Here is a 20,784-nt window from a genome sequence, read left to right as displayed (position 1 = left end):
TGGTATGCACTATGAAACCTTTGTTGAGCAGTGGACTTTTACAAACATGGTATTGTGCAGCAGTTTCCTCTCTGACATCAACTTATTTAACATTTTCCATGTGTGCTGGGGGGCCCAAAGTGCACTCTTAATAATGTATGGCCAATACCGTCCGAGAAGTGCCCCACTGGCAGGCAAGAAGTGTTGGCACTTGATAAACGCAGCCCTACATGGTCTATGTTTAGATTTTAATTTAAATATACTACAATGGATAACAAAATGACCCTGAATGGCCGGGCACTTTATTGCAAATGCTACTACAAAGGACCATACAGGTCTGGGTGACGTAACCATTACAAACAGCCCTTACCAATACTGCCGATCCTTCCTCAGAGAACACAGCATGTGCACACCTGGCATAACAACAAGGACTATGGTCTTTGGGATGAGAAATGTTGTGAAATCCCTCAAGTGATAACCGACCCAACTGACGGACCCACAGTGATTCCAAAACACGGAAGAGCTCTGTTGCCGTTTATGGCAGGCGCTCTAAAAGCTCTTTGGAAGAAACATTACAAGGAAGTCAGTTTGACAGACTCTATTGCTTACAGAGGTTTGAGAAAAGCCAGGGGACTGCTGCAATGGTTTGAGCACCCTGACTGGTATTGCCCTTTAACGTATGATTATGAACGTCAAGGTACAATGTGCATAATATTTTAATATTGCTGAATGACATAATGTTTCTACTTCCATGTTATCTATGCGGCATTACACCAGTCCAATGTGTTCAAATCTCGATGTTCTTTTGTCCCAAGAAACCTGGGCACAACTTTGCATACTTAGTATACTATCTTGCCCCCTAATAAAAAAAATTATTTTATTTTTTGTATTTTGTTAAATACATTTAATTACATTTTAATCTGCCTGGTGTTGACTATGGAGCCACAATGAGGAGCTGGAGGGTCAGAGAGAGGGCCACTTTGACTGCTCTAGGTGCCCTAACCCTATATACTATTAATACTATTTTTTTCTCTGTCATGTTACATTTGATTTGATATCTTAAAAAAGAATAATAATATGGACAGGTCAGAAATCATAAAGAGGACTACTACAAGCTACGACATTTAATATGTTCAGCCTCAAAAAATGTATGCATGATACAACGCTAGTAGGCTTAGTAGTAAAAAAGACAACGTAGATTAAAGAGTTTTTTGTGGCATTAGTGTAAGACGATGCTTAATATACAATTACAGGGAACATTGGCCAACTGAATGGAACACTGTTCATTTAAGTTCTACAGTAACTTGTAGAGGTTAAGAAATTCTGAGGAGTGTTATTTGGGATGGGATTGGTAATGTCAGTTCTTCTTCAGTTCTTATTCATTATTAGGACTAACAACAGTGGTTGTGCAGAGGACAATTATGGATTGTAGGTATGTGGTTCTATTCAAAGCAGCTTAGACTCACCTTCCAAAGCAGGTGTAGAGCACCACCACCTGGGGAGAGCACCACTCTCGGGTCCCTGCCCGTTCCAGAATATTCTCTCAGCCCTGCTGTGTCACTCATTGTTGGGATTGGGTCTTTCACTGTGTTAACCGTTTTTCGCTGGCAGATCCTAATGGTGGATTTCCTCCCGTGTGGATGGCCTTTGCCTTTGTCAGTGGCTTCCCCAGATGGACCCAGTAACAGCCCGGGGAGAAGTCTGCCCTTCAGAGCCTGCTTCAGAGCAGAGTTGCGGTTCATCTTCCCACCTTTCTGGCCTGAACCGTGGCGGACCTCCAACCTCCCTGAAACACCTTGCTTCTTATTGAGTTCTGATACATGTTGTCTGGAAACTGTGGAAGTAGATGGCAGGCCTGGTTGCTGGCTCTCAGTGACACTGTGAGGCGAACAAGAAGATGAGATGGCCTTCCTCGACTGGATTTTCTCTTGCAAATGATGGTGCTGCTGGAGGAGGGACAGCAGCCTCCTCTGGAGTGATGCTAGAGATGTGAGCTCATTTCTCAACACACGTCGGCAGACGGTGGCAGACGCAATCCTGCCCCAACAAAGCATCATAAAGAGTTGAAGTTCACATTAAACCAAAATGTTGACGAAAACCAATTGCAAAAGAGAATACATTTACAATAATATGTTGTGTGATTGAATTTGTAATATTAAAATCAATTCAAAAGGAGACTGATTAGAAGAGAGATTTCTGTGCTGACTTACTTGTGGGTGAGGGAATCCTTCTTGGCTTGGTGTTTGGCCAATATATCATTGAACACACTCTGAGTTTTTGTCAGTGCTATACTTAGCCTGCCTAGGAAAATAACACAATTCTACAATCAATCGCGAAAATGAGGCCAAGTTTGAAATTACATTAAATGATGCAATCAAGTAGTCAACGGTTGTTGGCTTCAAAATAATTGCTTTAGCAAAAGGGATGATTACTCATTTGAAGGGATTATTATTCGTAATAAAAAAGTTTCCATAAGGCTTTCCTAATTTTGTAAACAATTAGGAACAATTAATTAGATGACATCTCTGTACATTTGATGATTCAAAAGAAATGCAGATCAGGGAGTATTGACAACAACTGCACACATACAGCTGTTTGTCTTAAGAGTCCACTTTGTAATTAGATCGTGTATATATTTAATAATTAATATAATGTATAATAATTGTATCTAGGCATTCTCTGCTTTGGCAGTGATTGTTAGCTATTATTCATGTCTGTAAATGGTACTAGTTAAAAAAAAAAATATATATATAGATATAAATAAATATAATGAGACAAATCCCTTGCTGGGGCCATGACCTTGAAGTTGCAGAAATGCTTGTGGGATCTAGTGATGTCTTTAGGCTTGGATGGTATCAATTCTTTGTACCCTCATACCTTTCTGACATTTCACTGGGGTATAAGGTATAGTATATAGTATAGTATAGTATAGTATAGGTATACAGTAGTTTTTAAAAGTGTAAAAGTTTGTTTAGGGTTCCAGGGGATGGAGGCTTGACATTGGAGTGTTTGCTGTGTGTCTTATATGCAATTTGCCTACTAGGTTTCCATTCTTATCTGTAGAATTTTTAAAAGAGAGAAAATAGGCCCTCTTCTTCCATAGCTTCTTGCTGGAGGCCTAAATGACACTTGTTGATGCGGCAGATAGCAAAACATCAGTGGGCTGATTGAAGATGATGAGTAATGGTGGCAGACTGGCAGTATTATAAAAAAATATTTGGCTAATACATCTTTTTTTAAATGAAAGAATTCAGCGCAAGATTATACGTGGCGTATTCGAGCGAAACAGCGGAGACAATTATACCGATGTGTCAGGTTTCAAATCAATCCTGTCCGCCCCTAGCCCCTCGCAAGACCAATTCACAAATTAGTATTAGCTTTTTTTTTTATTTTCTTCTGAGCATTATCAACGTGCGCTGAGCAAAATGCCTGACGCAATTGAATAGACAACCAACCAGAGCAATGAAATGTGTCACACATCAGTGGCAGCCATCTTGTATGTTTATGAAAATGCCTCAACGGCGCTCCCATAGAGCACTCCCCGTCCAGTCGTCCTCAAACCCGCCCCATGTTAGATAAACGCTGGTGATTTCCCCCACCAGGGACAGTTCTGCTGGATTACTATCTGACAGGAGGGGGGCCAGGAGCGTATGCCAGAGTGAATCAAAGTTGACCTCACAGATTTGTCTGGTTCCTAGGCTAGTCTACGCCTATGCGCAAATTGTTTCATAATGACAATGTGTGTGGGTGTAATTAAGTGATTCACTGGAAACAAGTTTATAGTGATTCAGAGGACATGGCAGGGCCTGTGTGAGAGCAGTCTAAACACAGACCCACATTCCCAATATCTATCTCCAAATATAGTAATAAATGCACATTGACTGTTTCACAGGATCAATATGGGTGAAATGAAAGAGCCGCCGACAAACAATCGAATCTATGTGGATTGAACATGACGTGACCAAAATGGTTACATGTTGTCTTGAGCTATATGGCCTTGGGAAGGTCACCCAAGAGGAAGATCTGGGTTGAAGGTAAAGTCCACCTTGAGCCAGGCCTGGGGGTAGTGGCCATTGGACACTACATTCATTTGATCTGCTCATGGGCACACCACCCATGAGAGGGTTCCTATGGGCAGGTACAACTACCATTTTACAATAACCAAGCAAGGAGCAGCTCAAAGTAGCACAAACTAGCTCTAGATATGGGGAGCATCACCTCACTACCGGAGAAGGAACTGGAGCCAAACTGAGAGATGTGCACACCTTGAGGAATGGCTTGCCTGCTTCAGGGACAGATTAGGAGAAGTGTAAGATTGACTGCCATTGTGGCCCAAGGTTTGCATTTCCTAGTTGGTGGCCAAAAACTTTTGGTAGTGACATGAATGAGGAATGAGACAGAACCAGGCCAATAACAGTTTCCTCTGCAGGGTAGCAGGGATCTCTCTTTGATAGATTGATAAGCCTGAAGATCCAGGAGGACTTCGAAGTATTGTCTCAACCTGGAGAGGATCTGGTTGAGGTGAAAAAGCTAATGGACATGCCTGTATGTTAAAAATACCCCTTATTATTCTCACTCGGCTCATTTCTGCAGAACCAATTTCAGCATCTTTCAAAAACGTGAGGTCACAGGATCAGGATGGTTTCCAAGCTATGCTGGACATAGGAGGAGCCATTAATTATCTGTGCAAACCACAAATGGAAAAGGTTCTACAAAACAACTTATACATCAATGGGAAATAAAAAAAAATTGGGTGGAATGTGGAGAGTTGATTATTATTCTGTATAGATTGACTGAGTACTCTATTCTAATAACAAGAATACTTATCAGTTAATTCAGAAATAGATATGGATGGCTGGTCGATTTCATGACCCTTACCTGCGTCCTCTAGCACTGATATGTCCCTGGTTGACATTTCTGTCAGCCTGTTCTCCAGCTCGTCCAACGATAAAGCTGTGCAATCAGAGTGCTTCTGCTATAACAGCAAGCAAAATATAACATTTTAAAAAGAATCCTAACAAAAGTACAAGTAAAATACAATCCTACCACAATTTAGGTGCCATAAATGTGTGCACCAGAGCTAGTAGAAGAAAGCGCTCACAGTATCAGGTGTACTGTCTTGCATTCTGCACAGAGGGCTACCCATCTCATTGACCATCTTTACATTGATGGCATCTGTGGTCTCAGCTTGGTTATCAGGACCAGGACCGGAGCTAGGGTGAGAGCAGCCACCTACTGAATTCCATGCGGACTCTGAGGATATAAAAAAAACAGTGAGGTTTGGTAAATTAAACTTTGATGATAAGTGATTGATTAGATTCAAGTTAAAAGGTGCTGTAGGTACGATTTTTAATTGGAAGGTAATACGGTAGAAATGCCATAGTCGACCATCAGCTATTAGTGAGTGAAAGCCTCTGAGCATATCTGGTCTGGTTCACTGAGATAATCAAGACTGTTCCTGGCTCATTTCTGACCAGACCTGATTGGTTTGGGGTATCCATCTCGGAATGGATCTTGGGATCCCAAGATTGATTGGGAGGGGAATTTGGGAGGGTTGCTTATTTTCCAAATATATCTCATTTGCTCTCTCTCAAATCGTACCTACCAAATTAATTGAGCATGTACCTTGAACAGGGTTGCTAGGCTGATTGCAGACAATATTTCCTGGGAATGTCGAGAGGAGCTCTTTGATATTTACATCCTGAGCCATATTCGAGGAACTCAGTCCATGGGTATTCTTGTAATTAGAATCCGAACCATACTTGAGGAGGAGCTTCACAACCTGAGAAATACAAAACATTGTGTGGTTGAGCTTCCGAAAAAATAAAACATACTTAACTATAAGCACTATATTTAGTCATTCATCAGACACTTTTATGTAAAGAAATGTACAGGTGACGCTAACAACAATCAAAACATACAAAGGCATATCAGAGAGAGCATGTCAAAGTACTCACTCAGGATTCACACAAACACAATATAATGAATGCTTACAACTCAAAATACCATTCTAGAAGGTCTGTATAGAGGGACAGTACATTAAAGTAAATGGAGATGATGATGATTCATGTCTAATGACCATAAAGCTAGGCATCAAGATGAGCTATCTTAATTTCACTACAATACATTAAAAAACTCAAACGATATTATATTATTCTTGCTTAGAACTAATAGTACCTGATAACTGCCAGATGACACCGCATCATGTAAGGGTGTAAATCCCTCAAGCCCCCTAGCATTAACATCAGCTCCAGCCCGCAATAGTTCCTCTGTCACAGCCTCGTCGCCAGCAACACTGGCCTCGTGAAGGGGCGTCCAGCCTAAACAAATTGCAGCTTGTTCGTATTGTAGTTATGGGGATTAAAACATTTTTCAAGTAAAAATCGGATAAATATTCTTATACTTAACCGGCATTGTCTTTCGTGTTGACATTTGATCCAGCTTCTATAAGGGTTTTGACAAGTGCCAAATCTCCTTTTTTGCATGCCAACTGTAAACCAGTCTCTCCAAGGCCATTTCTTTTGTTGAGGTGCCTCATCTCTCTACCTTATGAGATATAAATACATTCAAATAAAACATAAAATAAACAAACACGGCTAAATGGCACTTGAAACCTCCAAAAAACATAAGTCTACCTGTCCGAGATGTACTATGAGCTTTGCTTTTTTTAGACACATAATTTGTGTCATTGGATATCCATTTGTTTGATTGTTTCAGTGGTCTTTTCTTGCGTAGGAGAAGTCTTGTTGGATTTCCATCTCTCTTTTTTTTTCTTTTCTTTAAATTGACTTGTGAAACAAAATCATGTATTGATATGTTTTCAGTTCCAATATCGATTCTAGCATGGCCAATGTCAGAATCCTGCAGCAGGCTGATGGAACAGTCTCTGAAGGATGAGCCATTTCCCTCATTGCAACTCTCAAATGGCTCCAAGCCTTTATCCTGATGTTGGGTCTGCTTGATTGCATTGACCGAGTATGAAGATGCTTCATTCACCTCAGCCCCTAAATTACCAAATGGGTCAATGTAATCTTGTTCTGAAATCATAGTGCAGTCTGAGTCACTTGTGCAAGGTGAACAAAGGTCATCTTTTGGGAACATAGTTGGATGAGCTGACTCTTGGTTTGTCAGTAGGCCTTCCTCGTGCAAAGGATGAGTTGGGCATGCATCGTTCTCTGCAGATGCATCTTCAGGAAGGTCTTTCTGTCCTAACTGGAGGTCATTTTGCCTCTCAAGGGTCATTAAGCATGTGTCTGGAAATAGTGATGTTGCAGAATTTTTTATATCACTTTCATAAGAGTCCCTCTTATCAACAGACGAAGGGGGGTCGCCATGTGCATTCTTGACACATGACAAATTTGTAATGGTTGATAATGCCTCTTCATTGTCCTTCAATTGTTTCTCCTCTTCGGCATGAGCTTGCTTACTGGTTTGTATTATGCTTCTTCCATTGGTTCCTTGGAAATCAGCATCTCCAGGGTGAGGAGAAAGTGCTTTTGTGTTACACATTTTAAGATTTGTGTATAATCCTGCTGGTTCTTCCACTTTCTGCATTGTGTTAACACCTGCAACGATATTGTACATGTGATCTCTGCGTTATTTTCTGTGTTTAACAGAAGAAAATGAGTGAAACTGTAAGACAATGTTAGTGCTCCAGGATACACATCACACACACACTGTACTTGGACTACAAAAGTACACCAACATGCACATGGCTCTGTATTTGCACATTGCCAATTTTCTCTAATATACATTTCATATATACACATGAAATGTATATTTAATTCCATCAACGCAACCAGGCAACTGCTCATTCATAGAGCTATGGTATTCTATACCAAAAGAAAATGTCAACCAAAGAAAATGTTGGTCAACTGAAATTCGACCAACTCTACAACCAATCGATAGGAGAAAATAAAAAACACATCTGCACGTCATCTCTAGATCAACTTAATCGGCTCCAGTGCTCTTTATTCTAAGTGGTGGTAAATATAACATAGGTGCTGTTTGGAGGAAGTCGTGGGTTACAGATGCACTTGTGGTCCGAGTCCGACTTGGTATCAGCAGAGCATCAATGTGAAGCAGGTCACACACGGCGTACCACGGAGCACCGAGCCGGGCAGCGTAGTAGGAAAACAACATGTTGGAAGATTTGAATCAGGGGTTTGTTCTGTGTGCAATATAATGCATGGCTTTTCATTTGGTGGCACCCTAACAAATTTTGTCGCACCCCTTTATTAGATCTGAAAATTTTCCTTTGTCACATAAAATCCATCTGTGTTCATTCATTTGATCAGATTCTCTCACTTTAAATGAGTTGGATATAATTGTATTGCCGCCCTAGGGGATCTTTTTCTTTTTCTATCTTCTTGATATCTTTTCTCACAATCTCACAATCTATCTATATAGATAGATATCGTAAAATGTTTACAGATTTAGCTTTTGATGATGCAATAACCTCATAAACCATGACACACTGCTCTCCCCTACATGAAAATTCATATGCCGCTTTGAATAATAAAGTAACAGTATCAGTATGAATATTGGTGATTCTGGTACTGTATTACTTGCCATCGGATTGAAACTTAATTTTACAGTATCTCCCAATCCTAGTCTCATTGAATGACTCTACGATGCGTGCCAAGTTGCTAAGTGTGCCTACTTAAAGCCTATCGGGCGTTTAACAAAAAGCATCGAAGACAAGATGAAAAAAGACAACTTATGCCTATCTTTTTTTGCCCAAAATGTAAACTACAATCCAAACTTTTGGATTGTGTGTGATTTTTAAATAACTATATAATACGCCTATTCACACTTGATGCATGTACATCTGTTTCCAAAACAAGAATTTTGCACATGGTCTGATCATGCATTAATGAACCGTATGCATTCTTTGGAGCGCTACACTCAATGGTTTCTGTAATGCAACATTTCAAGCGAGCTGTGTAACACTTGAAAGGAATTTGGCTTTCAGTGTTCTTACCTGCAATTTGTAAAGCCTTCCATGTACTTTCTAATGCTGACTCCAAAGGCTTGTTGTTGGCAGGCCTTGTGCTTTATCAGCAAGGGTCTGCTGCTCCAAATCAGATTGATCACTCTGCATGAGTAGGCCATAATATCTTTAAAGTTGTTTTTGCACTTCATTGGGATTGAATTCCTTTATAGTCTGGATCTTACTGGGCAGTTTTGTCAATGTTTCTTGACCTGAACCTTTTCCTTAGCAGCAAGGAACTGTCATTGAGAAAATTATTCTGAAGGGATATCTTCACTAGTTTTGAAATTACAGTAGAGAGAAAAATAATCTATTTGACATCTAGAAAACTTAAATATATATTTATTTTTTTATTTGATACACCAAGACAAGATGGTCCAATAGGAGTTGTCCCACTAAAATGAAAAGCAGGAAAAACACAATGATTGCTACAAAACTGTTGGGGTACGTTATGAAACTAGTTCTGACATGAATTGAAGAAGGCTCAGATTGTATTGTTGTTTTATACTTCTGTGGTGCTTTTTGAAACAAGTATTAAGGTTCTTGGTTGGTATGTGTTTATTTGTTGAAAGAAGGTTCGACCTTATGCCTGGGAAAAATAACAATGCCGCCTCCAACAGTGTCATGATCCTAAGACAGACCACACTTGTTGTACAGTCTTGAGAGTCTAGATCAGGGGTACCCAATTAGAATTCGAAGAGGTCCAGTGACTCAAATTTCCGCCCAGCAAAGGTCCGAACCATTAAAATTTCTAACTTGCGCTATGATTCAGGGGTATATGTAGTTATTGTATGTAATAATCAAAATAGTACATTTCAATAAAATGTCAACAATATTTATTGCACATTTTCAATACAGACACATTAAACATGAACAAAAATAAATAAGCTGCCTAATCATGAATAACAGTAGGCATGTATCACAAATTGTGTTCAAAAAATAACTTAAAATTGTCTGTTTTTTAAACAAAGTGCTTAGATTTTTGAACAAATATGAACATAACAGTTACATTATACATTATGAACAACAATAAAATGTAAACAATATTTATTGCACATTTTCAATACAGACACATTAAACATGAACAAAAATAAATAAGCTGCATGATCATGAATAACAGTAGGCCTGTATCACAAATTTGTGTTGTGTCTGTTTTTTAAACAAAGTGCTTTGATTTTTGAACAAATATGAACATTATAACACAGGTTTAATGACCATCCCACTTCTCCATCTCACATATTTTTAGTGAGAGAAATGGGCTTTTGCTTGCCCTGCCAGTAACTTGAACCTTGGCTGGAATGGAGTCAGTGCCATTCTCATGCACATTTGTAGGTGCTCATTGGTGAGTCTAGAACGGTACTTATTTTTTATTTTGTACATAGTGGAGAAAGCTGTCTCACAGCTATACGTGGAGCCAAACAAGGTCAAGGTGTACAGTGCTACTTTCGTTAGACCAGGGAAAACAGTCTCAGGCACTATCTGTAGCCAGAACGTGGCATGGTCAGTTACCCCAAAATGCTCTCTTAGTGCAACATTTGCTTGCAGATCAATCAGTTCCATCTGGAGAGATCCAGCATGTGCCCAAGTGAAGGTCTGTGTCACCTCCTTTGAAAATCCTCTGACATCTGTGATGAGGAATGGATTCTGAATGAGCAGGAGGAGCTGCTGTCCCAGGCTGAAGCTGTCAAAGCGTCTTTTGAAGTTTCCAATCAGCTTGTCCATGAAGTCAACATGAGGAGAAACATCTCTCTCTCCCTGAATCTGTTCCTGGACGTTTGGGAAGTGTTCACAGTCTCCTTGAAGATCTTCCTTGAACACTTCCAGTTTCCTCTGGAAGGAGCGGACAGCTGTCATCAAATCACAAACAGAGTTCTTCTTGCCCTGTAGCTTTAAATTTGTGATATTAAAGGTGTGATGAAAAATCGAACATACACCAGAAGCTGGGCTTTATCTGTGATATCTGTAGATTCATCAACAGCTAAAGATATGCATGGTGCACTCTGAATAGCTGCATCAAGCTGCGCCAGTACATCCTCTGTTAATATTTCAGTCTTTTTTTGATGTTGTTTGAGCAGACATTGGGACTTGCTTGATTTTTTCACACAACTCATCTTTTTGTTTACCCTCAAGTAATGTTTCAGCGACAGCATTCATGCACTCCTTAACAACGACCCCGTCAGTAAATGGCTTTTTATGTTGACCCAAAATCCATGTTACTTTTAGTGAACATTCGTTTGCACGTTGCTGGGCCGTTAATGAATGTGAGAGTATTCTGGTGGACCAGTATTCTGGTGGACCGATACTGGGATCTGAGTTTGTTTATTTTCCGTGCCCTCACCTCTGACTTCAGTGGGTATGTTTGCTCAAAATACTTGTGCTTGGTTTCGTAGTGGCGCTTCACATTGCCACTTTTCATGATTGCCACGGTCTCGGAACATACGAGACAGACTGGTTTACTACTCGCAGCGGGAAGAATGAAGACATATTGCTCTGTCCATTCAACCTTGAAAGCTCGATTTTCGGAGTCTACTTTTTTTATCTTTGAGCACGACATGCTGTTATCTCTCCTCTTGCTAGCTCTTGCTTTCGATCCTTTCTCTTTCTCTCCATGCACCTATTAAAGATTCTCTCTAGCGAGCCCTTTCCACAATTACCCGCCTCTCTTTCCAAACAATCGCTTTGATTGGCTGAGTAGCGTGAAGCGCTATGACCTAATGACGTACATACGTAAGCTCAGCTGGACAAGCAACGACAAAGCCGTGCCGGTTGAAAAAAACGCTCTGTCAATATTATTAATTTCTCATTCATTTTTAAAAAAATGCGTTGCGGTCCAGAAAGAACCGTCACTCGGTCCGGATCCGGACCGGAGTCCGCCATTTAGTGACCTCTGGTCTAGATCAATGCTGGGATAGTAGACTGCTGCCGATCAGTTTTTCTGTAGAGCAGAGGATGTGCTGCGCTCAACCCTATTATCTGGCAGTGGCGTACGGAGCATGTGAGGACTGACTCAATGCTGGCAGTCAAGAAGTGCACCATCATACTATCAATATCTAGTTACAAATGGGAAGTGTGCCATAATGAGAATCTCATTCTTAATAAAAAAAAGCAGGCAGTTTGTGCAAGTGTTGGGAAAAATAACCTGATGAGCACATCATATGGCAGGCACATTAATATATCGTCGACTCTTGCTCTAAACCCAACGAACACATAACACAAACATGATAATATATAGTCAGGTCAAGGCCGGAGCTGAAGGCCCCATCTCCCAGGCAGGCAGATGGTGGACACTCAGACAATGCACCAGTATCATCTCCAGAACGGGAGAGCCACATTAATTTATCACACAGGAGACACCTCGAAGCTCTCCCTCACTAGAAGGAACACATGCAGATACTAGGGGCCTGAGAGCCACATTTAATTTACCACACAGGAGACACCTCGAAGCTCTCCCCCACTAGAAGGAACACATACAGATACTAGGGGCCTGAGAGCCACATTTAATTTATCACACAGGAGACATTTTGAGAGCTCTGCCCCGTTAGGAGGAACCAAGAGATACACCTGCCCATACCAGGGCCTCAGAGCCACATTAAATTACCACAGACGAGACACTTCGGGGGGGCACTCCCCCGTTTTAATTTATCACACCAGAGACATGAGGAACTCTCCCCGTTACGAAGCTCTCTCAGGGCCTGGGAGCCAAAACACACCGAACCGCACACACCTCAAACGCACACACCTCATCGAGAGGAGGATACAGCATAAGACTGTATCACACAGGAACTCTTCACCTTCTTCTGAAGCAGACCTTCCACGGAGGCGAAGCTCCAGACGAACCATCAGCGCTGATTAGGGACTTAGACATATTCGATTTCTCACGCTTTATGACTCTGTATAACCGTTGCCACTTTACTTAATAAATCCAAGGTCCTCGTGCCGATAGACTTTATTACCTCTCCGTCTCATTTTATCTGGTCCAGTAGCTAGACAGACCGTTTTTCCCAACAATTTGGTGACCCTTGACGTGATTTTTTCTGAATTGAACACGCAACTGGGAAACGAGAGACGGAGAGCGGCACGACCTCGGGACCCCGGAGCACCGGACCGATTCCTGCAGTCTCACCTCGCGCGCGCCCAACAAAAGGTAGGCAGAACCTGTTGATAAAATCCAAACTCTGCATAGTTATATAGGAATCACATTAGGAGGTGAGACTGTGAGAACGGTTCGCTACGGGATATCTCGTGGGGACGAATAGGACTGCATCCCAGTATTTCCCCATAAACCCGATTGACCCTGAACGCGTGACACATCGAATATCGGCTCGTTGCATGGTGAAAGAATACCCTCGAGACCATAGGGCCTATAATAATCGGTCATAGTGATACAAGACTACCGATGGCCTAGTGATAAATGCCCGGGCCAAGAGTGGACTCGGAGGGATGCCTGGACCGCGGGTGGAATCCAGAGGGAATGAGGAGAGAAACACTAGGGCCTATAATAATCGGTCATAGTGATACAAGACTACCGATGGCCTAGTGATAAATGCCCGGGCCAAGAGTGGACTCGGAGGGATGCCTGGACCGCGGGTGGAATCCAGAGGGAATGAGAAGAGAAACACTAGGGCCTATAATAATCGGTCATAGTGATACAAGACTACCGATGGCCTAGTGATAAATGCCCGGGCCAAGAGTGGACTCGGAGGGATGCCTGGACCGCGGGTGGAATCCAGAGGGAATGAGAAGAAAAACTATGGCCAAATAATAAATGTGTATTAAATAATTCTATGTGGTAAGCTATATATTCATTGCATATGCGGGGACTGACGGGCAGACACCTGAACTGACGCAGACTAGGGATAGCAGAGACCTCTCACCCCCACCTTCACGACCAGAGAGCAAGTGCGTGTGTATGGAGTCGAGAACGAGAGTCAGCGTGGGTGGAAGAATAGGAGAGCATGGGTGAGAGAGAGACAGAGAGACAGTGTGTGTGTGCGCGAGTGAGAGAGAGGTTGAGACGGAGAGACTGTGTGTGTGTTTGTGTGAGAGGGAGCGAGAGAGATAGCAAGGAGAGCGAAAGTCGGAGGACGATCGAGAGGGACCATTTTCCCTCTAGACAGTTGGAGGTAGCGATAGAGTGCGTGTTTTTCTAACAATGAACGGTTGTTTCAGGACCACGAGAAGGGACTCTGTTGAGTTTTCAGGCCCGGAGTGTAATCCCCTTTCCCATATGTGTAGTCCTCCCATTTGAGGTCCCCGTCCACCATATTTGAAGTCCTCTACTCCACCTCATGTTGTAGTTCCCCTCCCTAAAATTGTATGGAAGTTAGAACCTGTGAGGGTGTTTTGGTTCGGCCTGACGAGGCCTGTACCAATTTCGGTGGTCAGCTTCTAGTTTTGTGTATATAGAAATTTGGAAAGGGGGAGCAGTATTAAGTTATATATAATAAAGTGAAAAGTTATTTGTGAATGAAGGGACAGAAGGATCTTTTTGTGTGTGAGAGATAGTTATTAGGCCTTGTTCCATGATGGAGAGTTGAGGATGTTGCATTCCAGGCTTATCTGTTAACGGTCCTAGCTGCTGCTTGACCCTAAGGGGAGCGAGGAAGGGTGAGAGAGAGAGAACACATTTCCCCCCCCATTTGTCGAGCTACACCATTCAGGCAGTACAGAGAGACACACTAACACACAGTACAGAGAAAGGAAATAGAGTGTGTTCTACTGAAAGCGTGTGGTGGCCATACGCCATAAAATACCACATATCCAAGGAATGCAGGTAGAGCTCTGTTGAGTTTTCAGGCTTTGATAAATTTGTAGTTCCCTGTCTGCCATGTTTGAAGTTCCTTGTAGTCTCTGTCCATAGGTTTCACCTGAACAACCCCTCTGCTGGCCGAGAAAAGGAACTACCCATGGTTTCTCTCACACCCAGCCCCCAGAGCACACTCGCTTTCAAGGCGTTATGGCCGCACCCAACGTGGGAGGGAGACACGCAGAGAGAGAGAGAAGCCACATTCCACCCTTATCTGTTGTCTTGCACCAAACAGCACCCCGTACTGAGGAGGGAGAGAGAGCGTGTTCTCCCGAAGGAGGGAGAGAGTCACAGGGAGACACGCAGCGGATATTCACATTATGGCTAATTTGTTTTTCTTTAAGTTTAGTTTTAGTTTTGTTTTTTATTAAGGATGATGAACATCCTGACACAGTTACCATTCAGGATGAAGAACATCAAAGTTCATGAGGAGGTTATAAGGACAATAACGTTGATACTTTAATAGGACAACAGTGATGATAATCTAATGCAATTGGACTAAAGAAGGTGTTGCTATTAACTAAGTGATTCATATTATTTTCACACAGGAAAGAATAATTGAATAAATATGGATATGATAAAGAAGGAGTATAATAATAAAATAAAATAAAGTAATCTTGATAAACTGTACAAGTAGGACTACACCTATTAAAATATGGGGTGTATCTCTTTGGTCAAGGATGACAGGTGGATTGAAGCCACATCTGCTGGGAAGGGGTCCTACATGCTATGTTGTCAATTTGGATTCGGAAGTAGTGGGTTTACCTTTCAAATGCCACTACTGCTGCTGCAATAATTTTAACTCTGATAAATTACCTTTTGTTTTATAGTTTCCCTGATGTGTATCCAATAAGCACACACTTGGCTGCATAGAACAAATGGGGCTGAAGACTCTGTCTCCATCCCTCCACTTTGCGATCTATACCACCATATAGGTGGGGATTGATTGTATTCCAGGTACGGCATCCTGCAGCGAGCCAGTATGGAAGGCTGGTTAGCCAACGACGGGTAAGATCCCACTTTGACACCCGGGACGACCTAAGGCAGGCACAGTCACGATTACTTGGCAGAGTCGCTGTGGGCACTGGCTCACTTGATCATGAAGTGACGAGCTGCAACAATCATGGGAAGTCCCGTCTGGGGTGTAGGGTGGAGGAGGAACAGGAGTCAGATATGTCAGCTCTGGCAGCAGAGGTGGTCTTGGAACGGGGCTTGTCGCGTTTTATTTTATTTTACCTTTGTGGTATAGAAGGCCACTAACGCATGTACGTTTTTCGGTTTAGTGCATGACTTTGGAACAGCGTGGTCTCCGGCGGCTGATGGTAAACCCACCCATATTGGGCTTTGGTTTTGGACATACTGGTTTCGATTTCCCTTCCCAAAAGATTGGTTTTAGTTTGCTGATGGTTAAGGTTAGACGTTTCGACGTTGGTTGCACCAATTGCGCAAGGGGGGAGGTATTGAGGAGAATTAAAAAATAAAATAAAATTAGAAACACAAGGTTTTTTCTTCACCATACTTGCAAACAAACAAAAAAAAAACACAGTGTTCAACAGATGGGTAGAAGCAGTCCCATCAAAAGACCAAAGTGCGGCTACAGTAATCAAGTTTTGGACTAGAGCAGTCATGACAAGGTTTGGAATTCCGTCAGAAATAAGCTCAGACAAAACGTTTATTCAGAGAACACTCAAGTGATTCAACATTTGCATGTCGAATAAAGACTAGTCTGTGTCTACAATCCTCAGACCACAAGGTATGGTGGAGAGAGGAATGGGACGCTTGAGACAAAGATTAACAAAGTTAAATTCACTACGACTGACACTAATGAGTTATCGCATGAAAACTAACAGAACGACGCATCTAACCCCGCATGAAATGCTTAAGGGTCGACCCATGCCTTCACTTAACATTTGAGGGTCCCAAAAGGGACTTCCATTAGAGTAATTAGAAATAGAATTAAGGAAAATATGTTTGAACATCTAACTGTTGTACATAAGTTTGTAATTCCAGCAAGAGAAACACAAAGTTCCAGGGCCAGAGGAGGAGCCAGATGCAGACACGCCCGGAGCCGACGAACTACCCAAGAATGATGCAATCAAATTTTGGCAGGGTTTGAATCAGTCCTGTTTTGGTGGTCCACTATTAACAAAAATGTTGATTGGATAAATAATATATACTATAATCAGCAACGTTTTGTCAATTTTTCCACGGATAAGGTCAAGGGACTATATAGATATAGATATGCTATTGGCAGAGCACGGAGGGGTGTGTGGGATGATGAAGACGACATGTTGTACTTTTATCCCCAATAACACAGCACCGGATGGGTCGGTGGCCAGGGTGCTGGCAGGGTTACAGTCCCTCAGATTAGATTTGGCAGAGAGCTCCGGCATTAATGACCCCTTCACAGGATGGATGGAGAGCCCAATGAGCGATGGGCGCTACAGGTGCAGCAGGTGCCATCCAAGCTTACCTGGGGATCGAGTATACACCGGAGAGTTTGGACGAGGGACCGCCAGAGGGGCCCGACCTGATCCGGCTGGAGAACAAGATGGAGCTCGGGGATACACACGGGCGAGATTCCAGGGGCCTTGATTGCCCGTTTATCAGATGAGGTCCTGAGCGCAGTTGAATAAAAGGGTCTAATGCTCAGGTGGCGCCTTGCGACCACCTGCCCGTGATGACGCTCAGGACTATTCCGTGGTTTCAGTTGTTCCCGTGCCACGGGCCTACCCTGAATACCCCATGCGTGTGATTGCTTATTGTTACACGACCAGTTAACTCCTCCTCACATCCTTAGTGTGTGGTCATCTAGGGTTGGGTTGAGGGGGATTGCCATTCGTTGTTTACCTCATATCTTTCTGATATTATTATTATTATTTAGGGACACGTTTCAGGGTTGCATTTCTTTCTTGTGATTGTTATTGTGTAGTGTTTGTGTGATTGTTGCATTTTTGTTTATATCGTTATTGTTTACTGGTAGTTTTATTGTTGCATTTTGTTGTTGTTGTTATGGTTTGGTGTTGGTTTTGTTGTGTATCATCTGCTGCCAGTATTGTTGGTATTGTCTGCTCGCGATGTAAGGCCGGGGTGGATGCCACCCCCTAGGTGGGGTGTGTATGGCATACCCATGTCTGAAGCATGGGTAGCGTTTCTCCCACGTGGTTTCCCCATACACCAGGTCCAGCGAGTTGTTTTAGTCCCATGCTCATGGTTGTTTGTTTTTATGGTCATTTGCCTTCTTTCTGTTATTTCTAATGGTGTTATGATGGTAGTCCCGTGCTGGAGTCCTATCCCTCGTACCCCAAATGAGTAAAAGTCGTCTTGCGACGACTTGAGGGGGATATGTTGGGAAAAATAACCTGATGAGCACATCATATGGCAGGCACATTAATATATCGTCGACTCTTGCTCTAAACCCAACGAACACATAACACAAACATGATAATATATAGTCAGGTCAAGGCCGGAGCTGAAGGCCCCATCTCCCAGGCAGGCAGATGGTGGACACTCAGACAATGCACCAGTATCATCTCCAGAACGGGAGAGCCACATTAATTTATCACACAGGAGACACCTCGAAGCTCTCCCTCACTAGAAGGAACACATGCAGATACTAGGGGCCTGAGAGCCACATTTAATTTACCACACAGGAGACACCTCGAAGCTCTCCCCCACTAGAAGGAACACATACAGATACTAGGGGCCTGAGAGCCACATTTAATTTATCACACAGGAGACATTTTGAGAGCTCTGCCCCGTTAGGAGGAACCAAGAGATACACCTGCCCATACCAGGGCCTCAGAGCCACATTAAATTACCACAGACGAGACACTTCGGGGGGGCACTCCCCCGTTTTAATTTATCACACCAGAGACATGAGGAACTCTCCCCGTTACGAAGCTCTCTCAGGGCCTGGGAGCCAAAACACACCGAACCGCACACACCTCAAACGCACACACCTCATCGAGAGGAGGATACAGCATAAGACTGTATCACACAGGAACTCTTCACCTTCTTCTGAAGCAGACCTTCCACGGAGGCGAAGCTCCAGACGAACCATCAGCGCTGATTAGGGACTTAGACATATTCGATTTCTCACGCTTTATGACTCTGTATAACCGTTGCCACTTTACTTAATAAATCCAAGGTCCTCGTGCCGATAGACTTTATTACCTCTCCGTCTCATTTTATCTGGTCCAGTAGCTAGACAGACCGTTTTTCCCAACACAAGAAACAAACTCCTTACACAAAGCCCACACAATGATTATCACAGTGACATCCTTAATGATTTTTATTTTTTATGGTCTCCATAAAATGGCTTAAATTGATTGATTGCAGCCAGTGTACCCACTTGACCCATTTTTTTATTTCCCTTTAATTTAATGCATATAGTCCCTTTTAGAAAGTAAAAACTCTATGGAAAAAGTTTGAGTTGACTGAATGGGCCAACTGACTAGGAGGGTGTTTGACCTCCTCACCGAGGATGTTGAAGAATATTCAGTTGTAACGCCTAAATGTAACGCACATGAGTTAACACATGTAGCCCTTTCATTTTATTATTTAAAACTGTACTTCTCTTTACTCGGGTATATTTTTTAGCCAGTAATCCAATTTAAATTGGCTTAATTTGCCATTTATACCTTCAACAACAACTAGTATGCTCTAATTTAAAATGAGCAAAGATTTTCCGTTTCACAACTGATTATTTCAATCTCGAGGAATAAATTCAATCGCGCATAGGATGAGCCTGAACAAAACTGTGTTCATGAGAGGCTTCAAAAGTCATCTATGGGGTATTCCCAAGCAGTCATCTATTTCAGTGCTTTTATTGATTGAAGCCTAGTTGGTGCAATTGCACGATAATGGACCATAGTAAGGCTGGCTCTGCGAGACTAGGGGAAACCATTTTTGTGTTATTGGTTATAACGTGCATTTAAAATAAATGGTATTATAATTAAGCAATAGATCGCTGTGGTATGTGCTCATTATACCACTGTTAAGGGCCGGCGACCCCCTTCACAATGGTATAATGAGCACATACCACTGACTGAAGTGATCTATTGCTTTTATACAACGGTTACTATTATGGCAAAACGAAAGTCAGACACACTACAGTAAAAAAAAACAAGAAAGTCAAAATAGCCGTTTTTTTAAAGAATACAAAAAAGTAGTCCCTCCTGGCTGCCTTCCAAATGCACGACGGTCGCTATGCAACACACTATAGCGTCCCTTTGAGAGAAGGCTCGGCTAGAGCGGTTCGCCGGCAAATTATCCTAAGGAGCAGTTCACTCACCGCGTGTAAATTTCCGTGTGATAAAGTTTCCTAGGCCACTCCCAACTGCTACTTTGTAAGTTACCGTTTCTACTAAGTTCCGTTTCCTAGGCTACTACCAACAACTGCTACTTTGTAACAGTTTCTACTTCCAGGCGCTGAGTGATACGCAAACTTTCACAAAATGATTGGGCGTCATAGCAGTTATGTAACCCCTCAGTTATGTATACGCTTATACAACAGTTAGGAACCAATCAGATCGCTGGATTTAAGCCACCCGTTGTATAATAGTATATACCTTAATTTTTGATGAAACCAATTATACTATTTAATAGTACAATATAAAATAGCCACTTATATTGTGATGTTTTGTTAGAGTTGGTGCGACAGCTTTTGTGTGCTTGTGAACAGTGTGATGGAAAATCTAAATGTTGTATTGTTTTGGTCTATATTAATTTAAGTTTTGTTGCTATTCTGTGTAATTTTATATAGTGTCTGCCTTCTGCTCTCCTTTTGGGTCATTTAGAGTGTGAACGTTCAAGAGTCGTGTGATGCATTTTATTGCCTGCCTGTTCCTATCTTCTCGTGTGTCATCCCCCAAGCAATGCTTTGAAGTATGGGCCTGTTCCGACACTCTGGCTAGCGTAAACAAAGTCAGAGAGTTACATGGCACGGCCGCCGACCCCACCTTAGCCTCGGGGGGGGGAGCTTCAACTGTAAAGATAACAATCT

General features: G+C 42.3%; 1 protein-coding gene across 2 annotated transcripts in view; it reads right to left on the bottom strand.

The window, feature by feature from the left end:
• Positions 1–20,784, bottom strand: part of LOC132468094 (uncharacterized) — a 33,350-nt gene that overhangs the window by 1,959 nt on the left and 10,607 nt on the right. Inside the window, exons 3-10 of one of the 2 annotated variants that reach the window (XM_060065743.1) lie at positions 6,615–7,544; positions 6,388–6,525; positions 6,157–6,299; positions 5,605–5,761; positions 5,081–5,232; positions 4,858–4,951; positions 2,190–2,280; positions 1,446–2,016 (exon numbers count right to left, since the gene is read on the bottom strand). In XM_060065743.1, coding sequence (XP_059921726.1) covers positions 1,446–2,016; positions 2,190–2,280; positions 4,858–4,951; positions 5,081–5,232; positions 5,605–5,761; positions 6,157–6,299; positions 6,388–6,525; positions 6,615–7,533 — 2,265 coding nt within the window. In that variant the 5' untranslated portion in view covers positions 7,534–7,544. Of the gene's footprint in view, positions 1–1,445; positions 2,017–2,189; positions 2,281–4,857; positions 4,955–5,080; positions 5,233–5,604; positions 5,762–6,156; positions 6,300–6,387; positions 6,526–6,614; positions 7,545–20,784 lie in introns of both variants that reach the window. The other variant, XM_060065742.1, reaches the window with a different exon arrangement.

This window comes from Gadus macrocephalus, chromosome 11 (assembly GCF_031168955.1).
Source record: "Gadus macrocephalus chromosome 11, ASM3116895v1".
Lineage (NCBI taxonomy): Eukaryota > Metazoa > Chordata > Actinopteri > Gadiformes > Gadidae > Gadus > Gadus macrocephalus.
This window is presented reverse-complemented; position numbering and strand designations above follow the sequence as displayed.